The sequence below is a fragment of the Magallana gigas genome, chromosome 2 (assembly GCF_963853765.1).
Source record: "Magallana gigas chromosome 2, xbMagGiga1.1, whole genome shotgun sequence".
Taxonomy (NCBI): Eukaryota; Metazoa; Mollusca; class Bivalvia; order Ostreida; family Ostreidae; genus Magallana; species Magallana gigas.
Genome location: NC_088854.1, coordinates 33,256,984 through 33,284,115, shown reverse-complemented (window position 1 = coordinate 33,284,115; position 27,132 = coordinate 33,256,984). Strand labels below are relative to the sequence as shown.

Genomic DNA, 27,132 nt, shown 5'->3' with positions numbered 1-27,132 from the left:
ACTTTCATATCTGAGACATAAAAAACAACAAACACAAGACTTAGATAGCGTTCAAGTTGTCTAAGGATCCCATTAACAAGCATGGTTCATTGTGTAAACATCACTGTCTATTTCGAAATATTATTATTATGGTATTTCACCGAGTTTGGAAGTGTTGTCCGATATTAGGCAAGACGCCATGAAGACAAAAACTTTTTTATGTCTCGCTGTCATTGTTTTATGTGAGTATTGATAATAAATGATCGGTTCTGAAGTTCATAGACCAATATTCTCCTTTCTCTTTGAAGTTGTTTTTCTTAGCAACGGTACCAGGTCCGTTCGCCCTATCTAACTATTTGCCCAAGTTTGTTCGCCATTATTATCGGTCGCCATATATGTGGCACACCAAATTCGTAAAAGGAGCTTAACATAATTTCACAGTCGATAAACTGACTTTAGACTAGACATTAGACCTAGACTAATTAATCCAAAGTACAAACTAATGTAATTTAAAATAATGCTTTATGGATTTTAGAAAATGAACATGAAAAATATATTTTAAAAAAAGAATTGGTGGTGTATGCTATTTGAGAAGTAGTGGGAAATAAATGAAAATTAATTATCGAAACTTTGAAGAAATGTACATCTTTATTTATTCAATGTCTTAAGTATTCAGCAACATAAAAATAGATAAAACGAAAATTAGGCCAAACGTTAACGGTTTCAAATAAGTTCAAAACAACTTTGATTTATGTAAAATAAAGTATAAATGATACAACTTTAGTTTCAATACGTTTTTCTTTGAAGTATACTTCACATTAAATGTAGTTGCTTCATATTTTACTTCACTATAAATGTATACTGAGTAAATGAACGGACTGTCGTCTTGTTAATGCCTGGTGAACATAACTTTTATTAATTAGAAACTTTCTCAGGCCCTTGTTTGTTCAATAATAGTTCACCTCTCTCTCATATTTCAACGATATTGCAGAGTATTTAAGAGATATAAACTGTAGGGGAGTTTTGTATTTTAATCTCTGGACTATCATAATTACTTACATTTTCTACAGTAACCTTAACTTCAAGTCTTTGCTCTGTTCTAGGGACACCGAATTAAGACATACATGTATTTAATATATCCTATATATTTTTCAGTGTTGGCGTTGATAGAAGCAAGAGGGGGAAGGGGTGGTGGAAGGGGCGGAGGAAGGGGCGGAGGGCGATCATCCAGATCCCGCTCAGGGTCTCGGTCATCATCAAGGTCTCCATCTAGACTTTCAAAATTTTCTGGATATAGAATTTCTTCCAAACGACAACTACGAGCTGCCATTTTATCAGGAACAGTGTATGGTGCGAGGGGATGGAAGAGTCGATCCCACCGCTGGGATAACGGAGAGTGTAAGTCAGTTGTCAGTTCACAACAAGCAGATGCTCATTGTCTTTTGAAATGTGAGATATTGAGAACGTATCTCCTTAAGACTTTACCGAGACGTAGATGAAGGGGTCCTTTTTTTTTTATTCACCCTGTTAAAAGTAATTTAGGAATTAAAAAAAAAACAAGAAAATTTAAAAAAATTGATACGGTTTTTTAAAACTAGATTAGATAGGTAAAAAATTTGCATGTTCTTTAACAAAGGCCATTTTCTTTTAAAAGTAAGATTGATGTTTTCCATCCGCAGTGCCCGAGGTCTGTTACAATGATAAGTACAACATGAGTCAGGATGGCAAGTCCACCTACTGGGGGCGATTCCTCTGCCCCACGGACAGGAGTATGAGGGGTGATAAGACCTACTGTTGTGGAAAGAAGGGGCAGCAGTACTGCTGTACTTTCTGGGAAGAGTATGTACCTATTCACTTGATATCTAAATTTGTTGTAGATTACCTGACCATTTTACTTAATGCTGGTATGTTCAATATAAATAGAAGCCCTTCGTACACATTTAATAATTTACAAGCAAATTGTAACCACCCCCACCCCAATCCCCAACACACAATCTAATTAACTACGATTGCTTTGGTAGTGGATCTAAAACAAAACAAAAAATTTTTTAATTGTATTCCTCAGATTAGTAATGAAAAAAACACAAAAACTTGTGAATTCAAAATCGTCTAATTACTGACCGTAAAACTATTATTTCACTGGACTAAATGTCTGCAGAATTTTATCAACTACCGACTCTGTTACTATGGCTACCGTGTTTAATAACATTCATATAAAGTGCCATCCAAACAAAATCCGCCCAAAAGACGGTCGACTTTTTATTTTCTTCGTTATGTATTTGCCGGTGTAACGAAGAATTTTGACCCGGGTTGAAAATTGACCCGGGGGTCATTTTTCCACGTTGAATAATGAGACGAAAGGTGTTGAATAAAGACCCTAATCCGTTGAAAATTGACCCGCATCGTGGAATTTTGATCATGAAACCGGTTCAAAATTCAACAGCAAAGAAGCACAAAATAAGGAATCAATATTATAACTTGAGTTTATTTGATTAAAAATTATCAGTTTATACATATTTATTCTTTATATTTATATGTTTCAAGGGGGGTGGGGGTGGGGTTAAAAATGAAACTTTATAAATGAATATTTTTTAATTGACATATTATCCCTTTAAATATGTAATAACTATTTTATTCATAATAAACTTTTCGCGTATAATTGCTGTTTTGAGTGATATCTATATATTTCTTTAAAAAATATATGTTTTTTAAGAATATTTGTATATGTCACAGGATTAATTATTTTAGTTAATTAGTATTCATATTTGCGTTCACTTATTTCAACATTTCATGTTTTCATTTCCCATTGTTCATTTGTTTACATTCACGCCACTTCATTCATTCATACAATCATTCATAGTATGATAGTAGTACGAGAGGTCATGTGGTTACGTTTGGCGGGTGGATCAGTGAATGAATGGGTGTGTTAGACTGGTTTTTCGGGTTTAAGTGAGTGAGTGGGCATGTCCGTTTGCATTATCGAATTTTTAGCACGAACTTTGATTTAATATCACGATGCCACCCAAGACAGACGGTTGAATTATTAAGCTTTATATCTTGTCAACCCGACTATTATCTTAGTTCATATTGCTGTTATACTTGGTGAGTTATTTTAATCAAATATGTGTAATTTAAATATTATTTAACTAAAGATAAATTTAATGAGTGAATGTAGAGAATGCCAGTGTTTTAGTAATATTTTATTGTATATGATTATAGATCACCTAGCTGTACTTGAGGAAACCATTTATTCGATATACAAATACAACAATAAATATTCAGCGTCATTTCCACAAAAGGCCTTGGAGTTCATAATTGTTCCCAAATGTAGCCCAGAATATTATATATCAGCTACCCCTTGACATATACATAATTACACGTTAAAATATTCAATGCAGTTAAACTCCATTTTTTAAATTCGCTGGAGAAGTGTACAAATGTAAATATTTTAAAAATTACAATACATCATATTGTTTAATTTTGGTTTTACGTTCACCCAGTAAATTGAAACTTTGATATTGTTCATTGTATATTTTCTGGGTGTGTGCAAATACAAAATGTAGAGTATGTCATATTGAGATTTTTGTGCTCGCACCCACTCAGTTTGTAAAAACTGTGATTATCTGAATTTTGTATTCACACCTATCCAGCCAATAACAGTGTACAAAATGATGATATGCTAACATGTACTCTTTCATGAATAATGCTGTAGTAACTATATCTTGAAAGCCTTTTTTTTAAATTCTATTTGTTACGTAGTTACTAGGGTAACTAAATATCATCAAATCGCTGATTTTTTTAGGCATAAACAATTCTGCTTCATGGAATCTGTAGCAAGTTAGCAACCTAATTTTTGTACAGCATGACAATAAAATAATTTTGCTTTAATAGTTTCTAAATTGCTTTGATTACAAAAATTTATCATAAATACTAACAGTAATTGTTTTCGTCAATAAATAGGTAAATTGCATTTTTTGAATAGAAATATGTAGAAGAAGATCATACAGCAGCGTTGGAGTAGATGGTTGACCTTCCTATCACAGCCACCTACATTATTAATTCAATTTAAACGTGTTTTATTGAACGGAATGTTCAAATTATTGAATGGATTGGATAAGAGTCATAGCCTATGTTAACCCTTTCAAACATACAAAGTCAAGAAGAAATTATCTATAGTCATAAGAATATAGTATTACAAGTTTACAGAATATTATTGATATTATGTGCATATAAGACAGGGGATACTTGAATATTTATCTAAATATTTATCATATATGATTGTACGACATATTGTTGGTAGACATGTTGACTCACACCTATCACCTTCATTTATACCTGCAGGGATTCAAACATAAGAATGACATTTTCATGATCCAGCCCATTTGAAAAGAACAGTAAATAAAAGGGGACTATATACATGTATTAAGTAAATATACATGTATAATACTTAAATAGGTTTAAACCGTGTAACCTAAGAGAATCAAAAACGCTTTGGAGCTCTAATATAAATATAAACATGGGAAACAATTTTACAATTTTATCTATATGAAAAATCAGAACTACCATAAAGTAAATAGTTCATATAATAAGGTACACTAATGTCAATAAGTTGTTTAAAAAGTTCGTCTCTTTGTTGAGTATATCTTGGATATCCAGGGGGAAAAAATCACATTTCCTTCAGATGCAGACCTACACTATAAACATCGACTCCCATCAGTTTAAAAAATCCTTAAAGTAAGCTTTACTAGCTTTATTCCGTAATTGACGTAAAATAATATTTCCTATTGCCTTAACTGAAATTTTTGTAAGCTTAAGGTATATTTTGTTTTTTAAGTTTTGACTTAAAGAAAGATAAAATTGATGAAATTTCTTTCCTGCATGAAGATTATTCCATAATTTACATGTAGACGGAGCAAAGCTATTGTAATAAGTATATAGTGGTAGATAGTAAAAAAGCTCATTCGACCTAAGATTATATGTATGTTCAGTTAGAAAATATGATTGAATTCAATCTAACATATCGTGTAGTGCTCAACCATTTATAATCTTGGAGAATATAATTAGTTTATGTTTATCCCTTCGAGATTGTAAGGTTTCCAAATTAAGCTCACAATATAAAATGATTTTAGAAGAATTAACTCTGATCCCTTTCACTGTCCTGGTTGCTTCAATTTGTACATGTTTAAGCAAATCGGATTTTCCTTGATACAGCTGCTCCAAACAACATCACCATATTCCAGTCTAGGTCTGATAAAAGCCGAATTTTAACAAGTGTTTATCTATCAATTGTATGCTTGATTAATCTTAATATATTCAACTTTTTGCATGCCTTTTCATGTATACCATTAATATAATTAGATCAACCATCCTCCGACTGTATATTTAGATGCAAACCTACTTTTTTAAAAAAAAATTGATAACATTTTTGCTGTATGCTATATGTTTTTAATTTTGAGGAAATATATTACGTCAGTTGCCTGTGTTTCTAATTTACTGGTAATTAATGGAATTGAAAACTCACTGATAGTTCTAAATAAATTGCATTTTTTAAAAAGAACTATGACTCTGCATATGCAGAAAATTGGATGGTGCTTCAATAAAGTTAATCCGACAAGTTTATGAAAAATTATTGTTAAGTATATACGAGTATGTATAATACAGTATACATAAAAAAAAGATAAAAATATGACAACCATTCATTTATTTTTTTGTCAGGGATGCTGACTGCTTCAAATTAAGCATAGGCATTTGTCATTATATCCTTTTGTCTTGATATAAATATATATACCCTTTACCCAATAAAACAGTATAGAGGTTATATTTTCAATTATTAGAAAATACAACGCCAGGTGCTTGTCGAATAGAGCTCTGTTGAATTGCCTTAAAAGTGACAATAACGGGCAATACATTTGTTAGATATATTTATCAGAGATTATGACAAGTTGAAACTTAAAATTCTGTCACATGAGGGAATGAAAACCATGTCATCTATGTCAAAAAGTATTCTAGCCCTACTCGCCTGTTCCATTCCGAAGCAAACGGTTATTTTCTTAGCTTTATTTACATAGTATAGTAATAATAAATGGATAACATATTTTCAGTCTCAAAATTAAATGATTAATTGGACCTATCAAGCTAAAAGAAATTAGCCCGTCCGCATATGTATCGGACAGTATGAACATTTTAAAACTAAAACTTTCAAATATGTGCATGATTGTACATTTAAACTGTGTAGAGTAAGTTCCAGTTCAGATCAAAACTCTGAGGTTGGGGTCAATTCTCAACAGGATCAATTTTCAACGTGTCGATGTCTTCAGAGTTTAGAAAAATCTTTCTCATACCGTTGAAAAATGACCCCGGGTATAAATTTCACGATTTTGGTCTCAATTTTCAACGTTGAAAAATGACCCCCCGGGTCAATATTCAACATTGAAAAATGACCCCCGGGTCAATTTTCAACCCGGGTCAATATTCTTCGTTACACCGGTCTAAGATAACACACTTTGCTGTTAGTGGAACATATTGACACTTTCAACTGTCTTTGTCTGTGATAACATTACCAATCAATTTTGAAGTCTATAACCCGATAATTTCATAAAAAGCTTAGCAACACAAAACGGATGTGTTTATAGCATACTAGTAACCGAAACAAGGTATTGGCTGCGCCGCGTAGTAATACATAGCATGTGCTACATGTAAAAAATAGTGATTTTGAAATGTTTTCTTAAACTGTAGACATTGGAAATAATATAAATATAAGTAATAAGAAATCATTCTTTGAATATTATGAGGTGATAATTTCGGTCGGAGCGTGGTCAAATCTATCATAAAGCCCTTCGTGCTTTCTTTGATTTGACCACGCCCCTACCAAAAGTATCACCACATAATACTAAAAGAATGATTACTTATTCTTTAAATAAATACATACATATTGAGATATAATTGTGCATGAATACTTAAATTTCTTATCCTGATTAGAAAAATGAAGATCTCAGATAGATGTTGAACGCAGCCTGGTAGATATCAAAGTCATAGAATAGGATCACAAGCATGAGAAATATTAACCAAGAATTTGTAATTGAATGCTAGATTTGTTGTTTTTTTAGTGCAGGACGCGTGGTCGGCGTGCTTTTTGGTCTCCTAGTTATCGTTGGAATCGTCAGTATCACCGTCTTCTGTTGTAAAAAGAGATTTAACAGGTATAGGTGGAACCGAGCTTTCTTCCGCACCCCACCCAAGGATCCCCACCAAATTCCTCCAGGTAACAGATTTTTCCTGTGGATTTTTTTGAGCATGTATTTGTAAAGTGTTTGTCTTGCCTCAAAAAGATAGTTGATTTAAATACGTATCTTTCTTATTTAGCGTTTGTTTGAATGAGTGTGATATTTAAATCTTTTGAATGGGAGTTATTTAAGGTTAAATTTTTCATTTATTATGTAAAAGATGACGGAGTAGAAAATGAAAGTAAAACTATTTTGAAAGCTTTTACTTTTATATGATAGAATTGATTTTAGTAACATATTTTAGAACCATCGTAACTTTTATAGATATGGGGCCACTAGAAGAATAATAAAAAGGTATCGGAAAAAGTTGTACTCGTAGAAAGTCGAACCCTTGAAAAATAGTGCCCATGTATATGTATTAGATTCAGGTTCTTATAGAACCCATGAAGTAAAATACTTATATGTACTAAATAACAATCTCCAATTACCAAAAAATGAATAATTCATATTTTCATACAACTATATATAACTCAATTATCTTTTATTTTAAGATTAATACTTATATTTCATAACAATCTCAATTTTCATTCCAAACCGTCATTCTAAGTATTACATGCCCAATATTACACAATGGTTTCAAAATTCTGATGCAATTTTCATGATTTTATTATATAAGATTTATTTAGTACAATTATTTTCAAATTTTTAACATACAATAAGGGTGTGAAGTTATGTAATAAACACGAACACGTCGTAATAAATGTCTATGGCAAGAACGCTCAAGATATACATATTTTCTATAACAGTATCTTCTACTTCTGTGGCACCCGTACCAAATATATTAAAATTTATGGAACGAATTTATCCTCCAAATTTACTGATGCTAGATAAAGTTAAAATAGAATAAATTAAAAATAAAAATTTGCATAAGTCTCTGCGAAAATCCGCCCCTATTGCTACAACATATGCAGGGTATGACTTCTCTACCTTTCGATAAACATTTGATGATTTACCAAAAATATGCCTCTACCAAATTGTTTTAACAATATTTGATGCAAATACTCAGTACACTATTATTACCCTTATGTTGGGTTGACATTTACTTTATTATGTTGTTATTGAACTGCATGGTTGTGTACTAATTCTTTATAGACGACCAGGACCAGAATGCACCACTGCAGACACACCACCAGGGTAAGTTACTCAGGGAGGGGAAATGGTCAAAGGGATGTAACTCAGGGAGGAGACGGGTCAAAGGGATGTAACTCAGGGAGAGGAAAGGGTCAAAGGGATGTACCTCAGGGAGAGGGAAGGGTCAAATTGATGTAACTTAGGGAGAGGAAAGGGTCAAATGGATATAACTCAGGAAAGGGAAAGTGTCAAAGGAATGTATCGCAGGGTGAGGAAAGGGTCAAACGGATGCAAGCAGTTAAAGTACATTGCATGTTGTCAAGATAATGAATTTCATGGAGCACTGCATGTCCACCAAATAAAATTTGTAAACTATTAATATCAACATGGCATGATCAATGTACAATAATTTAGATTAGTAAATAAGGCACAATAATTTTGTTTGAGGAAATGAAGGGAATTAAAGCTTATTCTCGCAGTATGATTCTATTTTTAAAAAATCAAACTAGATGTAACAAGAAAACTGCAAAGCAATAATTTTGTTTTATTTTTATTTTTGTTGTTTTGTTTCTTTTTCAGGGGGTAGACATTTTATAATGTTGCATTTCTCTATTTTAAGATGTTAAACATGTTCCAATGGTAGGGTCATCAACGGGAGATGCCCTTTACACTGCTCCTCAGAATGACATATACCCTTCCTGCGCCCCTCCGCCCTATGAACTCGCCTGTAAATCCTCTGGAGATCTGCCATGTGACCCAAATTCAAGTAAGTACTCACTAGTTCTCTTACACAGTTTTCATTCTGTTATGCAGCCTATTAATGAATATAATTTTGTTTAAGACATCTTGTCAGTAAAAAAAAAGTGAATCACAAACAGTAATGAAAGATTTCATTAGGTTACCTCTTTCTTTAGGCATTAAGAAGCCTCAAAAGACGCCTAATGGATGCCTGCCCTATTCAACAGCCCCACTCTTCAATGGGCCACAGTATGGGAACACATCTTACTCTACAGGCACCCCGCCCAATCTCTCTAGCAATCCTACAAGTTACCCACCCATTTGAAGCATGGTTTATCTACCAAATAAAGCCCCCTACTCTACCCAATAAGATATGTGCCACAGTGGGATGTAGTCAGTTTTATATGGTCAACAGGCAGACATTTTATACATTTTATACAATACCCTTGAAACATGTGTTTTCACTCTTCTTAGTTTTTTGGGTTTTTTTATTAGCATTTTTGTAATTTAAGAAGCGTTTTAGTCTTCGCATATTTTGAAAATTGTGCAGTTGATAGAATAAATAGAATTTGACCAATATTCCATCATCAAAATGTTTCTCATGATGATGAAGGCCAACGTGTTATACCATTTTTTTCATCCTTTTTCACGTTGGCCTTTTTTAGCCCTCCCATTTCAATTATATTTTGACAATCATCATTGTAAGGTATTAGAATCCCATCCATTTGTAAAAAAAATTTATTTTAGATATGTTTCTAGAAAGGGTTCTTTTCTAAAGATCTCTATGAAATAGGTTGGATGTTTATTCTTTTCCTCTTTCCAAGTCAAGGGTTTCTGAATCAAAAACCTTGACTTGGGAGGATTCATTTTATTGTACGAAAAAACAACTCTTAAATATGATGCAAAATAATCCTCTAATTAGCAAATTTTGAAATATTGTTTATTTTGTTGCAAAATTGATTTTATTATCATTATTTATTGAATTCGATTTCTTATCATATTTTTTTTTCATATAATCAAGGAATATTTATTTTCTTTTTAAATGACGTTGCTAGTATGCTCACAACTCCCGCAAATGCAATGTGTTAGAAATGGTTGTTTACATATGGACATGTATAATCTACAAGATTATATTATTGCCAAAATTTCTTTATATACACTATACCAGAAGATGGTCTATAGCTGCAGCATAGGAGCAATGTGTTATCTTTCAATACTGTTCCCCCATATACAGGGAATGTTTTAAAGGCTCAAATAAAGTTGGGTTTTTTTTCTTTTTATATTTGTCAATAAATAATGTTTGTCCTAGATATCTATCGTATGAATATTTTGAATTTCTTTTTTTATCCTTTTCAAATTCATATGTTTTGTGTGTATATGGTACATGTAGTCAATTAAAAAAACTACTTATTAAAAGTATTTGTAAAATGTTGTATTTAATTAGTACTAAGGTAACTTTCTCCTCGGGAGAAAACCTGAATTTTATGGTGCATTAATGGTTAATCTTTTCTATTTTATTTATTTTAGTACTTATCATTTATCATGCCCTTTCAATGTTGTAGATATTTATGTTAATTATATGTACAAATAGTGTAGTGTATATCGTCTACAGTAATTTTGTTAATCATCGAAGCAAGCACAAATTCAAACTTTCGAAAGGCGGATATAAACAAATACAGTGCATTTTTAGCTCATGTTACCAGTTGTGTTAGTATATTTTTTAAGTTGTTGTGTAGCTTTTACAGTGTACATCATCATGTTGTTTCATTATCTCTTTGTTAAGTTTGTTTTTCATCCTCTCAATAAGATGTACTTGAATTTGATAACATCTGAAAATTCAATTTAGTTTTAAATTGAATGAATTCTAACAGCCAGAAATTTCTTTTGGTTTTTTTCTTTGTTGGTATTATTTTTAATAAAATTTTAACAAGGTGCAAAACAAATGAACTTTTTCAATATTTAAACCATGGAGGGGGGTTAAATTGATATTGAAGATGTCATTAATCTTTACTAATTACCATAACAATCTACATGCAATTTCATAAAGATTAGAGAGTCTTTTCTATTGTCTGTTTCTGTTTCAATCTGTCTTCTTGTCATATTCATATATTTATAAAGATAGAACTGTAAACATTTCTTTCAATACCTGTTAATATACACAAATCAGCTTTCTTAACTTAATTTCAATTTAGGTCTCTGTTTTATGTTGTTAAATTAATTTTGTTCCCCGCGAAATGATATTAAGAATAACTTAAGGTGGCTCACTACACCTTGAAATATTTTCTCAAATCAGCAGAAAATTACTTGATTATGATGATATCACAATGGATAAGAAGTATTTAAGTTTAATAAGCAAAAAGGTGCAATTTTGGATGAAGAATTACATTTTCAAAAATTTAATTCAGTTAAAATGAACAAAAGCTCCGGGCGGGTTCGAACTCATGATCTGCGGTTCAGAAGCCCAATACTTTAACAACTGGGCTACGACGATAAACAGCACAATCGAACGATATAAACAGTTTAACAAAACATTTAAATCGCCATCTTGTGACGTAGTGTCTTAAAAAGTATAAGTGTAGGTGTAGCGAGGTACCTTAACATCTTGTGTGTATAAAACCCTTGGTTTTTTTTCAGGTTATGAGTTGCATTTCTTTACAGTGTATCTCAAAGTTAAAAAATGTTGGTGTAGGTTGACAAAAAAACGTAAAGTCTGTCTTCAAATATTATTGTATCGCTTATAAGATTATATCCCAGCGAACTTTTTGACATGTTATCTAATACTTATAATTATATTTGGGAAAGTCAAATCGCTCAAAATTATGATATAATGTTATTATATCGGAAATATATCGGAAATATATCTGCAATATAAGTATTTGAGCAATCGTGTGAGGAAGGAAAAATTAAAGAGTAAGTCACTATGAAGATTCTAGAAGTTTTTGCAGCAATCTTTTTGGGTAAGTGAAAATATTTGCATCTACATTTGCAAATATGCTTTCTTGTTGGAACCTATAGAAGAACAATAACGATAAATGCTGTATGAACTTTTACTGGGTCAAGAGGTCACATGTTGGACCTCACAAGGAAACTTATCAATAAAAACTTTGGAAATAGTCAGATTTTATATAATACGAACAACTAAGATATTCTTATAGTCTCATGTATTCCTACGCCAGAGTTTAATATAGCCTCGTTCAACAAAACGCTCGGCTGTCTCCGTATATCTCCGACAAGCAGATAGGCTCTCTTGCTTGTCCGAGATAAATCTAGACAGCCGAGCGTGTAGTTGAACTAGACTAGAGTTCGATATCAATAGTGCTTGGATCCATGAAATATTTAGAATTGCTTTTATTACTTATACATAGTTTGAAATCTATCTTTAAATATTACACAACATGATTCATATGGGGTTTCTCGAAATTCTTGTCGGAAAAGTCTAAAATTCATATAATAATCAAAGTACTGAAAGTACTGTTAGACGGTGGCGTCGTTTGAAAGTGGCATATTACATGTAACAATGAGTGATGTATGATAATTATTTTTGTCGAAAACCGCGGCCAGTATAGCATACATGCACTAATACTTAACGCTTACTCGCACAACTGGTCGTGAGTTTCCTACATGGATAATTCTGGGGAAATCGTAGCTGTGATCTCAATCTACACTTTACAAATGTTGTGTCTCTTGGTCGTCATCTTTTGGGGAAAACCCAAAGATTTATCACAGTAGTCTTTGTCGTATAGAAGTTTGTATCTATATTTTGTATCAATATGTTTGCATCTATATCAGTTGACATTAAAACCTCGTTTGAATGACTCATTAAATATGTGGGTTGCCACCACATATTGAATGAATAAGTCAAATCCAAAGAGATTTCATCACAGTTCGCCCAAATATTTGATTGTTTGGAGAAGGGGAATTTTGATTTTTTTTTCCTTTTGACTTTTGGGTTGACCCCGCAAAGGGGAACAACTTTTGAAAAGTGTGGATTGGACTTTTGTGCTTTAAATATATTGTAGATTTCTCAAGTAACGAGAACAAATAAAGCTTTGGCATGATAAAATACCTATTTTTACTAACAATTTGGGCATACATATAGTATGTTAATTGTCCCTCTCGACAGCATTTTCCCTCAATTCCCTTCACGGGGAAAAAGTTGCAGTCTTGTGGACCATCACATTTGATTTTTTCCTCATAGTCAGTTAATACATTTAGGTGTAAAGAAAACGGAATAGGTTTACAAGAACCTGTTTGATAAAATTGGTATTGCTTTTGGAATGCACGTCGTCATGAAACAGAAGAGTAAATCAATATTTTATCTTCGACTTTAGTGGATTAATTTCATTTGCTAACAATGAAAGTGAATGAAAATTTTAAAAAATAACATACAACATTCAGTCGCGGCAGTTTCATTAATCAACGTTGTAAACATTTGTTCTATTGTATTTAGCAATAGATTTATTCAAATCATTTGAATGAATTCGGGAAAGTCACATGCTATATTTTATCGCTTCTCAGTACACTTTAACCCGCATAAATTACTTGCTACATTAAACTTTTCTAGTAAACTTACAACAAATATGATTAATCATACAAAATAAGTTTTTAAAAACACCATACAAACAAAATTCAAGTTGAACGCACGTTTTTCTGACCATACAGCTGTGTAAATAAAGAAGATGGGGGAATAAAATGGTGCAACTGCCCATTTGGTTTAGTCGAAAATACAATTTCAAATTTAGCATTTTTTCAATTAAATATATTTGATATGTTATTATACAAGTTTACAAAATGGTAATTTCTAACTATATTCAGTTTGAAATATTTCAAAAAGATAAGAAAAAAAAATAATAAATCTTTAAGTGTTGGTGGTATAGAACCCACAACCTAAAACCCAACTTCTATAAAGTTTCCTTATGGCTGGTGCTCTAACCACTGAGCCATTTCATTCACAACAAAGTGTGTTGTTTAAATGCTATATGAGACTATGACCACAAATTTACGGACTTGTATTATAACGTTCAATTGTTGAGCTACAAAATGACATTTTTGAACTGTAGTGGGTCATCTCTCCACATTTTTTTTTTTAGTAAAATCGGTTTAAAATCCATCAAACCACATTTAGACTGTAAAGAAAAATATTGAGCTCAGACCCACTCTATGAAAGAAAATGCGTTGAAGTTATAAAAATTACACTATTAGGAGGTTTTGACACTCATACGCCAGTTTAAATCAATATATTGCAGGTATTTAAAATATTTAAAGATTACAACCCGATGTTACGTTAAATATACATTGTTTTTAATTATTTTTTTAAAAAGTATCAGATTCAATGATATTTTAATTTTGCCGTATCTAATCATTCCTCATATGGGCATTTTACACGCCTTATTCACCCATTCTCTTTAATTTTATTCTTTGCATGTACTAGACAATAGATCTAGGGTTCGCAAATCCCGACAATATTTTCGGGAAGCTATAGTTCTGTAGCTCAGCGGATTCTCTAATACATTTAGCAGGGACGGGCGCATATGAATTAAAGTCACTATTTGTACTTCGCTCATCAAATTGCGTTATTCAGTTCATTGTGAAAAAATTCGACAGAAACTGTTTAGTTAACAAAATTATTATATCTTACATTACCGTTCACAATGTACATAAATGTATATGGAATATCGCATGTTTTTTCTCACAAAAAAGCTACGTTTGCTGCAAATTAGAGATACACGAGCTGACACGCCGTGAAATCCATAAGACGCATATGTAAAAAGAAAATCTGAACTAAAAATCTTTGAAACATCGTAAAATGTAGTTTATATACATTTAAAATGGCGACTCGATTTGCACGTGAATTTTACAATCCGACGTCGATTAGCGTGTTTGAGAGAAAGTCAGCAGCAAGTAAAGCGTCAACATCTGCAGTAAATATTGTCTGATGAATATCGAGGTGCCTGTCATGAAATTAATGTTTCTACAGACTGAGTGAGGTACAAAATAAGGTACATTGTAAATCACAGGTCAGTCGAGAATTAAACACATTTATGTATCGTAAATTAAAAGTTTTTGTGTGTATGAAAACACATGCACACTTGTAGAAGAAACTGTGCCATTGATCGGTTGAAGTTCAATAAAATGTAATTTATGTAATATTCATTGTCAGTATCTGTTGTAAATTCTTTGAAATAAGCTACATATGTACATTGTACAAAAAAAATACACTGCTCAACTAAAACTAATGCGTTGAAAATGGCTGAATTTATCGATGGAGCTTAATTGCTGAAATATGAAATGGCAAACCAGTTTAAATAGTGTATTTCTGACAATTATTTATATCATAAAAAATCAAGAAGCAATTATAGTGACCAGTTGTGACCAATCATCGCAGTGATATAGTTTATGCAGTCCTGATACAGAGTTAAACGTCAAAACTGGCAGTCGGTGCTTAAATTATTAATACCGCGTAAACAGACAGGGTAACGGAAAACACAATTTCATACATTATTTAAATGAATGTACAAAATAATTAGCAGCTATAATGCTTAAAATATCTGATAAGATTAAAATCAGTTCTCACACTGAAATCGACACGTAGAGAAAACATTTTCTGTATAACACTGCATACATCTACCTAACAGAGTTATCGTTCGTTATCCGCTAGGGTCCCCGTGAGAAATACTCTTCCGGTCAGGACCGTAGCAATAGACCGTGGCTATTTATAGCCACCGTCTAAAAAAGTGCGTAATTCAAATACAGACTAGAAACTAATTGACTTGCAAGATAAGTTGATTTTAAAATAAATGATAATAGATAAAATCAACTCCCGTCAGTACTTCAGTACTTTGATTCTTCTTATTCCCTTTCGTCTTCTTTTAACTTAAAAGTTCTTTATTGTCATCGATACTCTTTTTTTCCGCCGCACTTTGTGTTAAATTAAGGAATAAGGAATCATTTGAGTATTATGAGGTGATAACTTTTGTCGGGGCGTGATCAAATCTAATAAAGCCCGAAGGGCATTATGATAGATTTGATCACGCCCGACCGAAATTACCACCTCATAATATTCAAAGAATGATTCCTTATTACTTATATTTATATAATTTTAAGCCATTTTACGATTAAATATTTAAATATAAATAAGCAAACCCCTCTGGCGCCTAAATTTGGTGTCATTTGAAGTTATGGGTTATATAGTATAAAATCGATACGTAGTATTTTCACAGGCAAAGACGCTGAAAAATGTAAATATATTAAATTATAGTAGCTTTACGACCTTTCACTACTGTAATTATCGGGTGCCAGCGACATAGTGTTTCTATTTTGCATTTGTATGTACATTAATTTTATAAAAAGGGAATGAGCTGGAAAAATGGTTATGTATATATATTTTTATCCTTTAAAGAGTTTCTTTAAAAACATGTGATATTTTTAAAACCGTAGAGATTCGAGATTCAAAATACAAAATATCAAATACGAGATTCGAAGTTAAATTTCTACCAACTCAAGTCATAAATATGAAAACCTCAATCCTAGCGACACCGGTACCTAACTTTATCTATACATGCTCTTATCCATAAGTAATAAATAAATAGATAAAAATATAAATAAATAGGTAATAAAATCTCTTAATAAATGATTAAATCAACTTTGATTATTTACTTCATGCAAAAAAATATTATATTGGAAAATTTAAAGATGTTTTCATTAAAATGAAATTATCAGTCTGGTTTTATCTATGGAACTGAGTATTATTTATCTCTTTGTAGACGATTAATGTATGAATTTAAGATAGAGATATCATTATTTCGGAAAAAATATGAATTATGTAATTAATACGAAAATATACAAATTTTTACTTTGTTTGTGTATAATCTTTGTCATTTCAATAAATGACAATTCACACACAAACGGTAAACGATATTTATTTCAAATTTTCAGGAATTGTAGACAGGAGATTGTAGATGTGCGATTTGACATTCATATTTGTCATGCTTAAAAGGCGTCAAAGCTCGCCTGGTCCCGAAAATTGAGACTAAAAAAGTCGTAATTTTTCATGGTTTTCTTAGTTTACCTCTTTTCTGAAAAAATATTTTGTTAACACATGTAATGTAAAAAAAGTTATATTTCTTCTAAGACCTTTCATTTGATATCAAGAAAAAGGGGCTGGCTCCTCAAATTAGGGGACCATAGGGCTCTAAAGTCTTTCATCTGTAGCCCTTTACTGAGGGATATTTTGTGAAAGGTTATAGAAGCAAATGTGTTAATTTAACAGTTATGTATCCAAGCAATGTAATGATTTTATCATGTATTACGTCATAAGGGTGTTTTAGGGGCCAATTGTCCAGAATTTTGATCAGCCATATCTCAGAAAGGAAAAATATTTTGAAATGCAGTATAGAAGAAAAGATGCTCAAAATGATGTACTAGATAATATGCAATCTTCAAAATTTCGTTAAACGGCCCCTATAAGGAGATAAGGGATCGGCCCCTAAAACGTTATTTCCTATATATCTCAAGAACGGTAACGAATTTCTGAACATTGGAGACAAAATGTCTTCAGAATTAAATTACCTTTCATTTGATTTTAAGAAAAAGAGGCTGGTCCCATAAATTAGGAAACCAAAGGGCGCTAAAGTCTGTTATCTATAGCTCTTTACTGAGAGCTATTTTGTAAAAGGTTATTAAATCTTAATTTGAATAATACTTTTATATATCCTTACAAAATGATGATTTTCTCTTGCGTTACCTAATTAGGGGTTTTGGGGGCCAGAGGTAAACAAGTTTAATCTTTTCTATCTTAATTGGAAAAAATGCAAGCATTTAAAAAAGCAATGTAAGAGAACGTATAAAAAGCTATACAGAAAAGCATTTATTTAATTCTTCACTCCTTTTACCATATCATGTTTGTCGTAAATCAAAGTCGATGATGTCATATTTCCTAAAAATCGGACGGAAGACCTTCTCGTTGCTTGCAACGAGATCTTGTCTAGTTATTATTATTGTTATTATGCAATTCTTGCATAACATAAATAATATTCTTACATATAGATCTAGAAAACAATTTCCACAGGAAGAAGATATAAGGGTTTGTAAATTACATAATTCTTATTGTTAACTGTGTGATAATATCTCAATAATACCCAAATTAAAGCACTTGTTATAATTACCAATCTTATAACTTATTCTCGGTGAAATGATTCAATCTAATCGAATCAGTTAATTAGAAATAATAAACAATCAACCGGTAGCAGGTAATTTTGATTTATTAATTCAATATATGCAACTTTAAAAATAGAAAAAAAAAGTGCTTTTAATTATAAATAAAGACCATAATATTCGTTCAGCCAAGTAGCTGAGGTTTTAGATACTGATAACATTGCAATATTGTATTACGAATGGCACATGGTAGTCTGAACGATCTGGATTGAAGATGCCCAAGAAAAATGGATCTTGCAAAAAAAATTGGGTCTTGTAAAATTGTCTATATTTTTATTTTAGTTTTTACACATGATTTAGTAGAATTCGAAAAGTTTTAACAAAACAGTGAATTGCATTCTTTTTCATGATCGTTTTCTTGCTTTATATATTTTTCAAATATTTCATTTTGGTGTTAATAACGTCATCAGCATTAGTGCGTGCATGTTTTTGTGGAAATACTGTGAAAACATTATGAAAACAAGAATGAACAGAATTTCCTTTTTATCTTCAGTAATAGCATTGATTGACGCGGGACGAAGACGATCTGGATCAAATCGTCAGTCCAGAAATTCCCGTTGGGGGCGCTCTGGGACGTCCAAAACTGAGGACACGTCTGACAGCAAAGTACGGACAGCCATTTTGCTGGGGACAGTGTTTGGAGCTTCAAGCTGGAAGAGTCGTTCCAATTACAAAGATAAAGGAGAACGTAGGTTCGAATTTTAGTAAAGGGAGTATAAATCTTTTAATTCTATATCTTAGAATAATTTAATAAATGTAAGCTATGCAAGCACATACAGAGTGATATGGTAGGTTTGCTGGGATAAAAAAAAAACCCTATCAATTTTAAGTTTTGAATCAATAGCAATTTTGAGCTACTGAATAAGTTGCGTTATAATCGTAAAATGATTATGTTTTCTCTTTTTCAGTTCCACAAATCTGTTATAATGATAAATATGATATGAACAATTTGACCGATGCATATGTCTCGTACGAAGGGCGGTTTGTTTGTCCCACGGACGACACAATGGGAGACGGGGAGTCAATTTGCTGTGGTCAAGAAGGTCAACAATACTGCTGTAATTTTTGGGAAAAGTAAGAAATGGACTCTCTCTCTCTCTCTCTCTCTCTCTCTCTCTCTCTCTCTCTCTCTCTCTCTCTCTCGTCGAAAATATTTAATATTTTACGACAAAAACCCGCATACATATGTAAAACGACTCCAACTGTTTTATTGTAACAAAAATGAATAATATAATTTAATTTTCGTTATCTTGTTTCAGAATTAAGTCTTACGGCGGCGGACCGATTGTGGGCATTGTCATTGGGATCATTGTTTTCGTGGCATTGGTCTTCGTCCTGACTTTTTGTCTCATCAAGAATCGCAAAGCGTTGCGTTGTTTAATCAAAATGAACGACGCTGTATCGGAATAAGACGACGACCAAAATGGACCACAATGGAACTGCAATGAACCACAGTGAAATCACAATGAACCACAATGAACTTTGCATTAAGTAAATACGTTCATAATATGTTGGTATAATGATTAGAAAAATTTCCATTTGATGATTTTCACGTAATTGCAGTTCATTTTCATTGACTATGCTCGTAAAGTTTTTAATTAAAAGTCGCTACAATAATAAAAGAATATGAGCTGCATTATTTAGAATTTTATTTTGCTGCCAAACATGCTTTCATGATTATTCTGCTTATAGATAAAACCTTCATAATATACCAAATTAAATTAAAACAAGATTTTTGTAAAAATCGATATAAAATGGAATTTCTAGCGAAATATTATTGTATAAGACAACAGTAAGACAATAATTTTATATTTTGCTTGTTATACATATACTCCCTCATTTAATTTTTTTTTTTTGGACAATCCATATCTAACGAATATGAATATATTTGTAAAAATTTGGAATTGCTGTAGTTAAATTGAAATACTTTTACAACGAAAATTTCCAGCGGAAAAATTACAGTACATGCTGCTTTGATTACGTTTATATAACATATCTAATAAATGAAACCCGCATTACGGTATGGGAACTCTGGGTAGAATTCTAGTAAATAATCAAAGAACAGTGTATTTTAATTAAAATATCATACAAGATATATTTAGAATAGGTCTCGTTACTTTAACGACCCATTTCATGAACATATGGTTACTGGATTAGGAATTATAGTAAGCAGGGCCTTATCAAAACAGGTGTAAATTATTCGGAGGGGCCTGGGTCTACCTAGATGCGCGACACTATACACAGAGAATTACGCGATAAATGAAAGATGTCGGAAATCGCCATATCCGTTGATTAGACATTCAGAATTAGAATAAAATAAAATATGAATTTTGATTTCAAATCATTCAAATAGGTTCAAATACATGTAATATATAAAATAATTTGACTTAAAATTATTTTGAGGACGTTAGCCATCGGCAGGCATGTTCACGAAACTTTCCCGAGATATGACCTAACTCATCTTCGCTAGTCAAGGGTTTCGGTTTAATGGGGAGCGGAGTGGACCGAAAACCCTTGGCAAGCGAAGATGGACCTAGTAAGTGTGTTCCTAGGATATGACTTAGAAACAAAGTTAGGAAAAGACGCGCCCACGCCAAGGGATAGAGCAGACTAATTGATGTTTCCGGTCAGAGATTATGGAGACACTTTTTTTTTCGCATAAAATATTTTTGGAGACTTTCTGATTGCAATATCTACTAAAAGAGATGCTCAAATATTTAGTGTATATATTTTAACTTGCATCTGATTACTTAAATTGAATTTAAGATCTTTATGAACTCTAGAATGTGAGACTTTTTTCGTTGTTTTAACAAGTTACTCTAAAAAATATACATGTTTAATTGTTTATGTTCTAGTACATAAAACTCATTATAACACAATATTTTTTATTATTTGATACTAGGCGCTAAATGTATGTAATATTATCATACGGCTTGTAAATATTCATGGTACTACTGATGCTAAGAATGTTATGTATATCTATACATGTATGTAACTGTATATAAAATCAAAGTACAGAAAATCTTGAGAAGAGCAATTGTATTGAAATAGGTTTTTATTTCTTGTGAAACATATTATGTACTTTAAAAATGATCATTGTTGCATATTTTTTGCTTTGTTTTGAATGATTAAGCTAGGTGAAACAATTGAAATATTTCAAATGTTAATAAAAATTAATATCATAGATAATTGATGTAAGTTATCTAGTTTTTCTCACATACTTATTTAAAAAATATGAACTTTCAAAGATTTTATTTAAATAATTGCTAATTTTAAATCAATTAAATAAGATGTCAGTGATTTTCGTCTTTTAAATTTGACGGGTGTAGTTATTGCGATTATAGTATTTAGGTAATTACCTATTTCCAGTGAATCATTTGTAAATTGTAAAGGTAATGATCTCTATATGCATATTTATAACCATCATGGGTTTTTTTATGTTAATATTCACAGGTAATTTTCATATATTTTAAACGTTTCTGTTATGGGTGATGTTTCATCTTATTCTGTCATTTTATTTCATATACATTAAGGTTTTAATAAATTGTATTCACTCAAATATCATACATAAATAAACGACAAACACAAGACTTGTTGCATGTTCAAGTTGTCTAAAAGAAAGTGGCGTCAAAACGTCAATATATTTTGCAATATTTTTACCAAAGGGTTAACATATTTAAATGTAGAAAGTTGTTGTCAAAGATTACTATACTATAGTACAGGCACTACGCTATAGCGTGCTATGAGGACGAAAACTCTCATATATTTTGCTGTCATTTTCTCATGTGAGTATGATAATTATCATTAATAAACTTGTTTAAAGGCCGATATGAATTATTTGTTTATTTTGTTTGAAGTTTTTCTACTTTGCAACAGTATCGAGTCCATTCGCCCCTATCTAATTGTCCGCCGGAGTCCGTTCGCCCAGAGTTAGTTCGCCGTAAGGTTATTATCTTTCACCTTGGGTATACATGTAACTATTTATAGTTAATGTTCGATCAACTGTATACCTTATGTTTTAAAAAATATCTTTTGAATCTTATTTACCATTCAATAATTTCATTCTTTAATACAGTGAGCAAATTGTATCTCCATGAATAAAAATACCCAGATTTCATCTTTTTTAAATGTAATCTTAAAAATTTTAAATTAAATTAAATTAAAAATTTTGAAAATTGTTTTTAATGTTGATACTGTGAGTTACACTTTAAAAGTACAAAACCAATTTTGATTTAAAAAATGATATATAAGGATAAAGAATTGAAAAAAGAAAGTGTATGACATGGACGTAGAATCGGGTGGGTGGGTGGCCACTTTTTCTCGCTCACAGGAATGACATTTGTTAAATTTACTTATAAAAAATTGAATATAATCATGGAGTCCCCCCCCCCCCACCATTTTTTGGAGTATGTCAAAAAATAAAATAACGAATTCGAAATTAAAACAGAAAATGAAGTTAAAGGTAGACTACCCCCCCCCCCCTTTCACAACCGATTAAGATTTTCATGATTTTGGGAAGTTCCTGGTTTTTTAAAAATATTGTTATTTTGCTTTTCAAGATTTTTTCGACAAGCCTGCCCTCCCCCCCCCCCCTTCCACTTTCAAAAACGATGCTACGTGCTTGTGTGATATGTAATAATTGAATAGAAGTGAACAAAAAGTTGTCAATGTGTCAATAATGTTTTATTTGTGATTGAAACATTATGGAATAAATACCTATTTATAGAAATGTTCCTTGTCTTTTACTTTGTTAAATAGTCAATGTTTAATTATTGTTATCCAAATTTAAGTAACTACTTAGGACACAATGGCCCCGCTACATAGTGATGTAACCCTTCCACTCTAATATCACCATCAACCACAAACCTTGGCTGTGTAGCATAATCTATTCCAAGGGCACTGAATTCAGACATCTTACATTCCATATATTTTTAGCGATTGCATTGATTGAAGCAAGAGGAGGCAGGGGTGGTGGAAGGGGCGGGGGAAGATTTTCATCCAGATCCCGCTCAAGATATCGCTCATCATCCAGATCTCGCTCAAAATATCGCTCATCCTCCAGATCCGCTTCCAGATCTAAATTTTCTGGAAATAGAATTTCTTCTAAAGGCCAACTACGAACTGCCATTTTGATAGGCACAGTGTACGGTGCGACGAGATGGAAGAATCGATACAGCTACCAAAATGACAACGAATGTAAGTCGATTACCATTTATTGCACGTCAGTAAACTGAGATTTCAAGTGTGATTTTTATTAATATTCTTTTGTTTTAGTTAAGGAATCAGGATATATCCTCCTTTTTTGTTTTTTCAATACATATGGATACAGGAACCAACAATCTTATGGAACTGCTTTTGTTAATAAAAAGATAAAAACATTCAAAATCATGCATATGTTTTGGAATTGGAATGATTAATAAGAACCTTAGAAATTACGGTTTTAAAAAAGAAATGAATGAATAACTTTTTTATGTTTTGCAAAACAGGAATAAGTTTAGAAAACAAATATACTTGGGCATTATATTTATCCACATAAATATCCTATTTGGGGGAGGAATGACGAAAAGAAAGATTTTGGGATTTTAAAAAAAATTATAAGAATTAGTGGCATCAAGTAATTAAGATTAGTATTAAAATGGATGTTGCGTCACCATGAATTTATATAGTGCTGAAACATTTTTTTATTGAAAAACTAAATGCGTAAATAGAATTTTAAAAAAACCGCTTAATTATTCATTTAACTCAACAGTTTAAATAATTCTTATGACTAAAAAAAAGGGGGGTTCTAATGGTATTGTAAACTTCGTATACATGTAATTATATCAAAATTGTGATAAAAAAGAATCTGCATGTTTTTTATGGACGAAGGCCAGTTTCTTTCTATAGTAACGCGTCTACCATTTGTTTTGACTATTTTTTCACTACATTCCTCTCACTCCTCACATTGTAAGACTGATGTTTTCCAACTGCAGTGCCCGAGGTCTGTTATAATGATAAATACGACAAGGCTCAGGATGGCAACTCCACTTACCTAGGGCGCTTCCTCTGCCCCACGGACGGAAGTATGAGGGGTGACATGTGTTACTGCTGCGGGGAGGAGAGACAGCAGTACTGCTGTACTTTCTGGGGAGAGTATGTACCTATTTCATCTTAATATTTAATTTAATGATAATTAAATTTAATAAATTACCTGATCCGTTCATATTATAATATCTATAAACCTTGCAATATTATTACTTATGTATCATAGAAAACACTGAGTCATATACATTCATAGATTTATAAGCAAATTGTACCACCTTCACCCCAACCACCCACCCACCTAACCACCTAGACTCACACACACATTATTATTTAACATTTTGGTAATGATTTGAAACCGTTTTCGTATACTTTTTTTTTTCATTGTTAATTTCTTAAACAGTCATATTCGTTCCTTGTGGAACATAGGGCTCCTACAGTCTTTCATCATCTTCCTAGGTTTAAGGCGGTTGGTTTTTTTATTTGCCTCGTTTCAGGCCTGTCTATCACTTTCCACCTCTTTCACTCTTGTTTTTCTCCATCCATGGAGTGTCCTCACTTACGATACTGTTTTGGGGTTTTTTCTCCATGTGTGTCCAATCCATCTTGATTATATTACTCAAATAAGTAAAAACAATAACACAATAAGTTTATAGATGTGAATTGCTTTATATACATGTATATTCAAAATCATCACTGTAGAAATTGGTATACAATTCTGTAGATTGTTATTAACCACGTATTCCGAGTAAATAGTTATCCTGTGTAAAATAAGAGCATCTAAGTATCATCCAATCCAAAATCTGCCCAAGAGACAATTTCATACACAGGTTTAATTTCCAATTACTTGTATCTGGAAGTCAAAGATTGCAAAATTTTCAATCCTGTGTAGGAAGGCATATATTCCTTGTTCAGTGGAATCTCAATACTCTTTTTAATTCAATTTTGATTTGTTAGAATACATGATTAAAGAAAAAACACTTGTTAAAATATGCCTTTTATTCAATCTATGCAAAATTAACCCTGTAGAGCAAAAGATTTGAGCAGTTAGAAAATATAGGTGTTGGAAGTAAGAGTTATGCCTCGTATCCTGTCTAGGAAAATTATAATTCCAGGTAGATGATGAGGTTAAACCTGCTAGTAGGTACCAGTAATTAAGGTAGAACAAAAAATAGTACCTCAAGCATGGACAAGTAGCTAAGCACTATTTCTGAGTGTTGGTTCTGTGTTTGTAGTGGGGGACGTGTGGCGGGCGTGGTCCTCGGTGTCCTCGTGTTGGTGGCGATCGTCTTCACCACCTGCTACTGTTGTGTCAATAAAGGAAGCCCGAGGTCAACATCATTCCTCCGCACTCCTTCCAAGAATGAATATCAATTGGCTCAAACCTGATGACGTGTGATAAAGGAAAAATGACCTTGGCACATGAACAACCTTTATAAAGTAGATAATGGTATATTATAAAGTAGATAATGGTATATTAATATCTATACTTATTTTTATACTCTGGTTTTCACTTTTTTTAAAAAGGGGGAAAAATCAGTGTTTAGTTTTTAGCAGTGATGTGTCTCTGATTTGGTCAGTTGATGGAAATTGGTATTATCTGCCAGAACCACCACTCAGTTAGCCAATTGAAAATATGGAGACACGCCTCACCCCACAGGCAATCCGCCTTACCCTGCTGGCAATCCAGCTTACCCACCCATGGGAAATATGCTTTATATACTAAACAAGGTTCCCTACCCAGGCATGTAAGATGTGTTTAAGTTATATTCTAATCGACAACAGACATTCACGCTTGGATACTGAAACTAAGTACATGTACTCTTAACACTTTTTATATTATTTTTTTATCGAATGTATTTTTAGTATTTTCAAGTTGCATGCAACTTTTTCTAGTCCTAGCATAATTTGAAATGTGTGCAATTGATAGAAAGTATTATCTTCGCAAGATTGAATAACTGGGTTATTTTTTAACCGGAAAAGGTTTTTCTATGATAAAGGGGACCGATTACTTTCCATCGTCCATTGAAGAATATAAGAATTTATATGTGGTATAGCTAACACACTTTTCATTAAGACAAGTGGCGACCTTCAAAAGATTTGTTATAATATTCATGAAATTTTCATTTTTTCTTTTTGGTACGAGAAACAACTATATTGTGTGGTACATAAATTTTGTCTTATAATCAAATTTTAGGATTTATTATGTTGTAAAGTTGATAATTTTATTTCTCCATATGATGTACATAAATCTGCAGATAGCAAATTCTGTATGTATGCTTTCCATTTCCATGAAATGAACAATGGTGCTTATATGAGTACATATATAATATGCATGTTAAATTAATGTTACATTTAAGTCTACATGTATATGTTTTTTTCTTATATTCTCCCTCACTACGTTCGTCCGAATATAAAACAATAAAGTGCTAAATGAATAAACCAACAAGTATTACAAAGGTACGCTGCTCGCTAGCGTTATTTTATTTATACAAAACAACCATCTGTCAGCCAAAAATCAACACTTTCCATATCATTTGCAGCCAATTTAACTTAAATCGCTACTAGCGAGCTTAGAGTGCCACGCCACTGCATGGTCCTATTATTATATTACCTGACCACGTGACCCGAAAACCATTCGAGTACGTATGAAAACCCCTCACGCACATAATTTTAAATATTCTATATCACAGCAGTTGTTCGGTTTTATGGTTGTGATGCAGTAGCTATGTGTACTAGCACATATTTATTTTGGTACTTATTTCTCAAAGTAATGCGAATGTTCTACGATTCAAAGTTTTAAAGATGTGGCTTTCCTCTGTATAGT

At 32.0% G+C, this 27,132-nt stretch overlaps 1 protein-coding gene across 2 annotated transcripts; it reads left to right on the top strand.

Annotated features, from left to right (window-relative positions):
- The first annotated feature begins 48 nt into the window (after positions 1–48).
- LOC105321063 (uncharacterized) lies at positions 49–26,765 on the top strand. 2 transcript variants are annotated; one of them, XM_066076263.1, is made up of 13 exons: positions 49–221; positions 1,135–1,377; positions 1,659–1,818; positions 7,086–7,240; positions 8,355–8,396; positions 8,977–9,099; positions 9,248–12,028; positions 18,778–18,972; positions 19,193–19,358; positions 19,544–22,069; positions 23,220–23,480; positions 24,257–24,416; positions 25,541–26,765. In XM_066076263.1, the coding sequence occupies exons 1-7, from the start codon at positions 179–181 to the stop codon at positions 9,394–9,396; spliced, it is 915 nt and encodes a 304-aa protein (XP_065932335.1). In that variant the 5' UTR covers positions 49–178; the 3' UTR covers positions 9,397–12,028; positions 18,778–18,972; positions 19,193–19,358; positions 19,544–22,069; positions 23,220–23,480; positions 24,257–24,416; positions 25,541–26,765. The 2 variants fall into 2 exon arrangements, with proteins under 2 accessions (XP_065932335.1, XP_065932334.1); XM_066076262.1 differs by having other exon boundaries at positions 51–221; positions 8,953–9,099.
- The last annotated feature ends 367 nt before the right edge of the window (positions 26,766–27,132 follow it).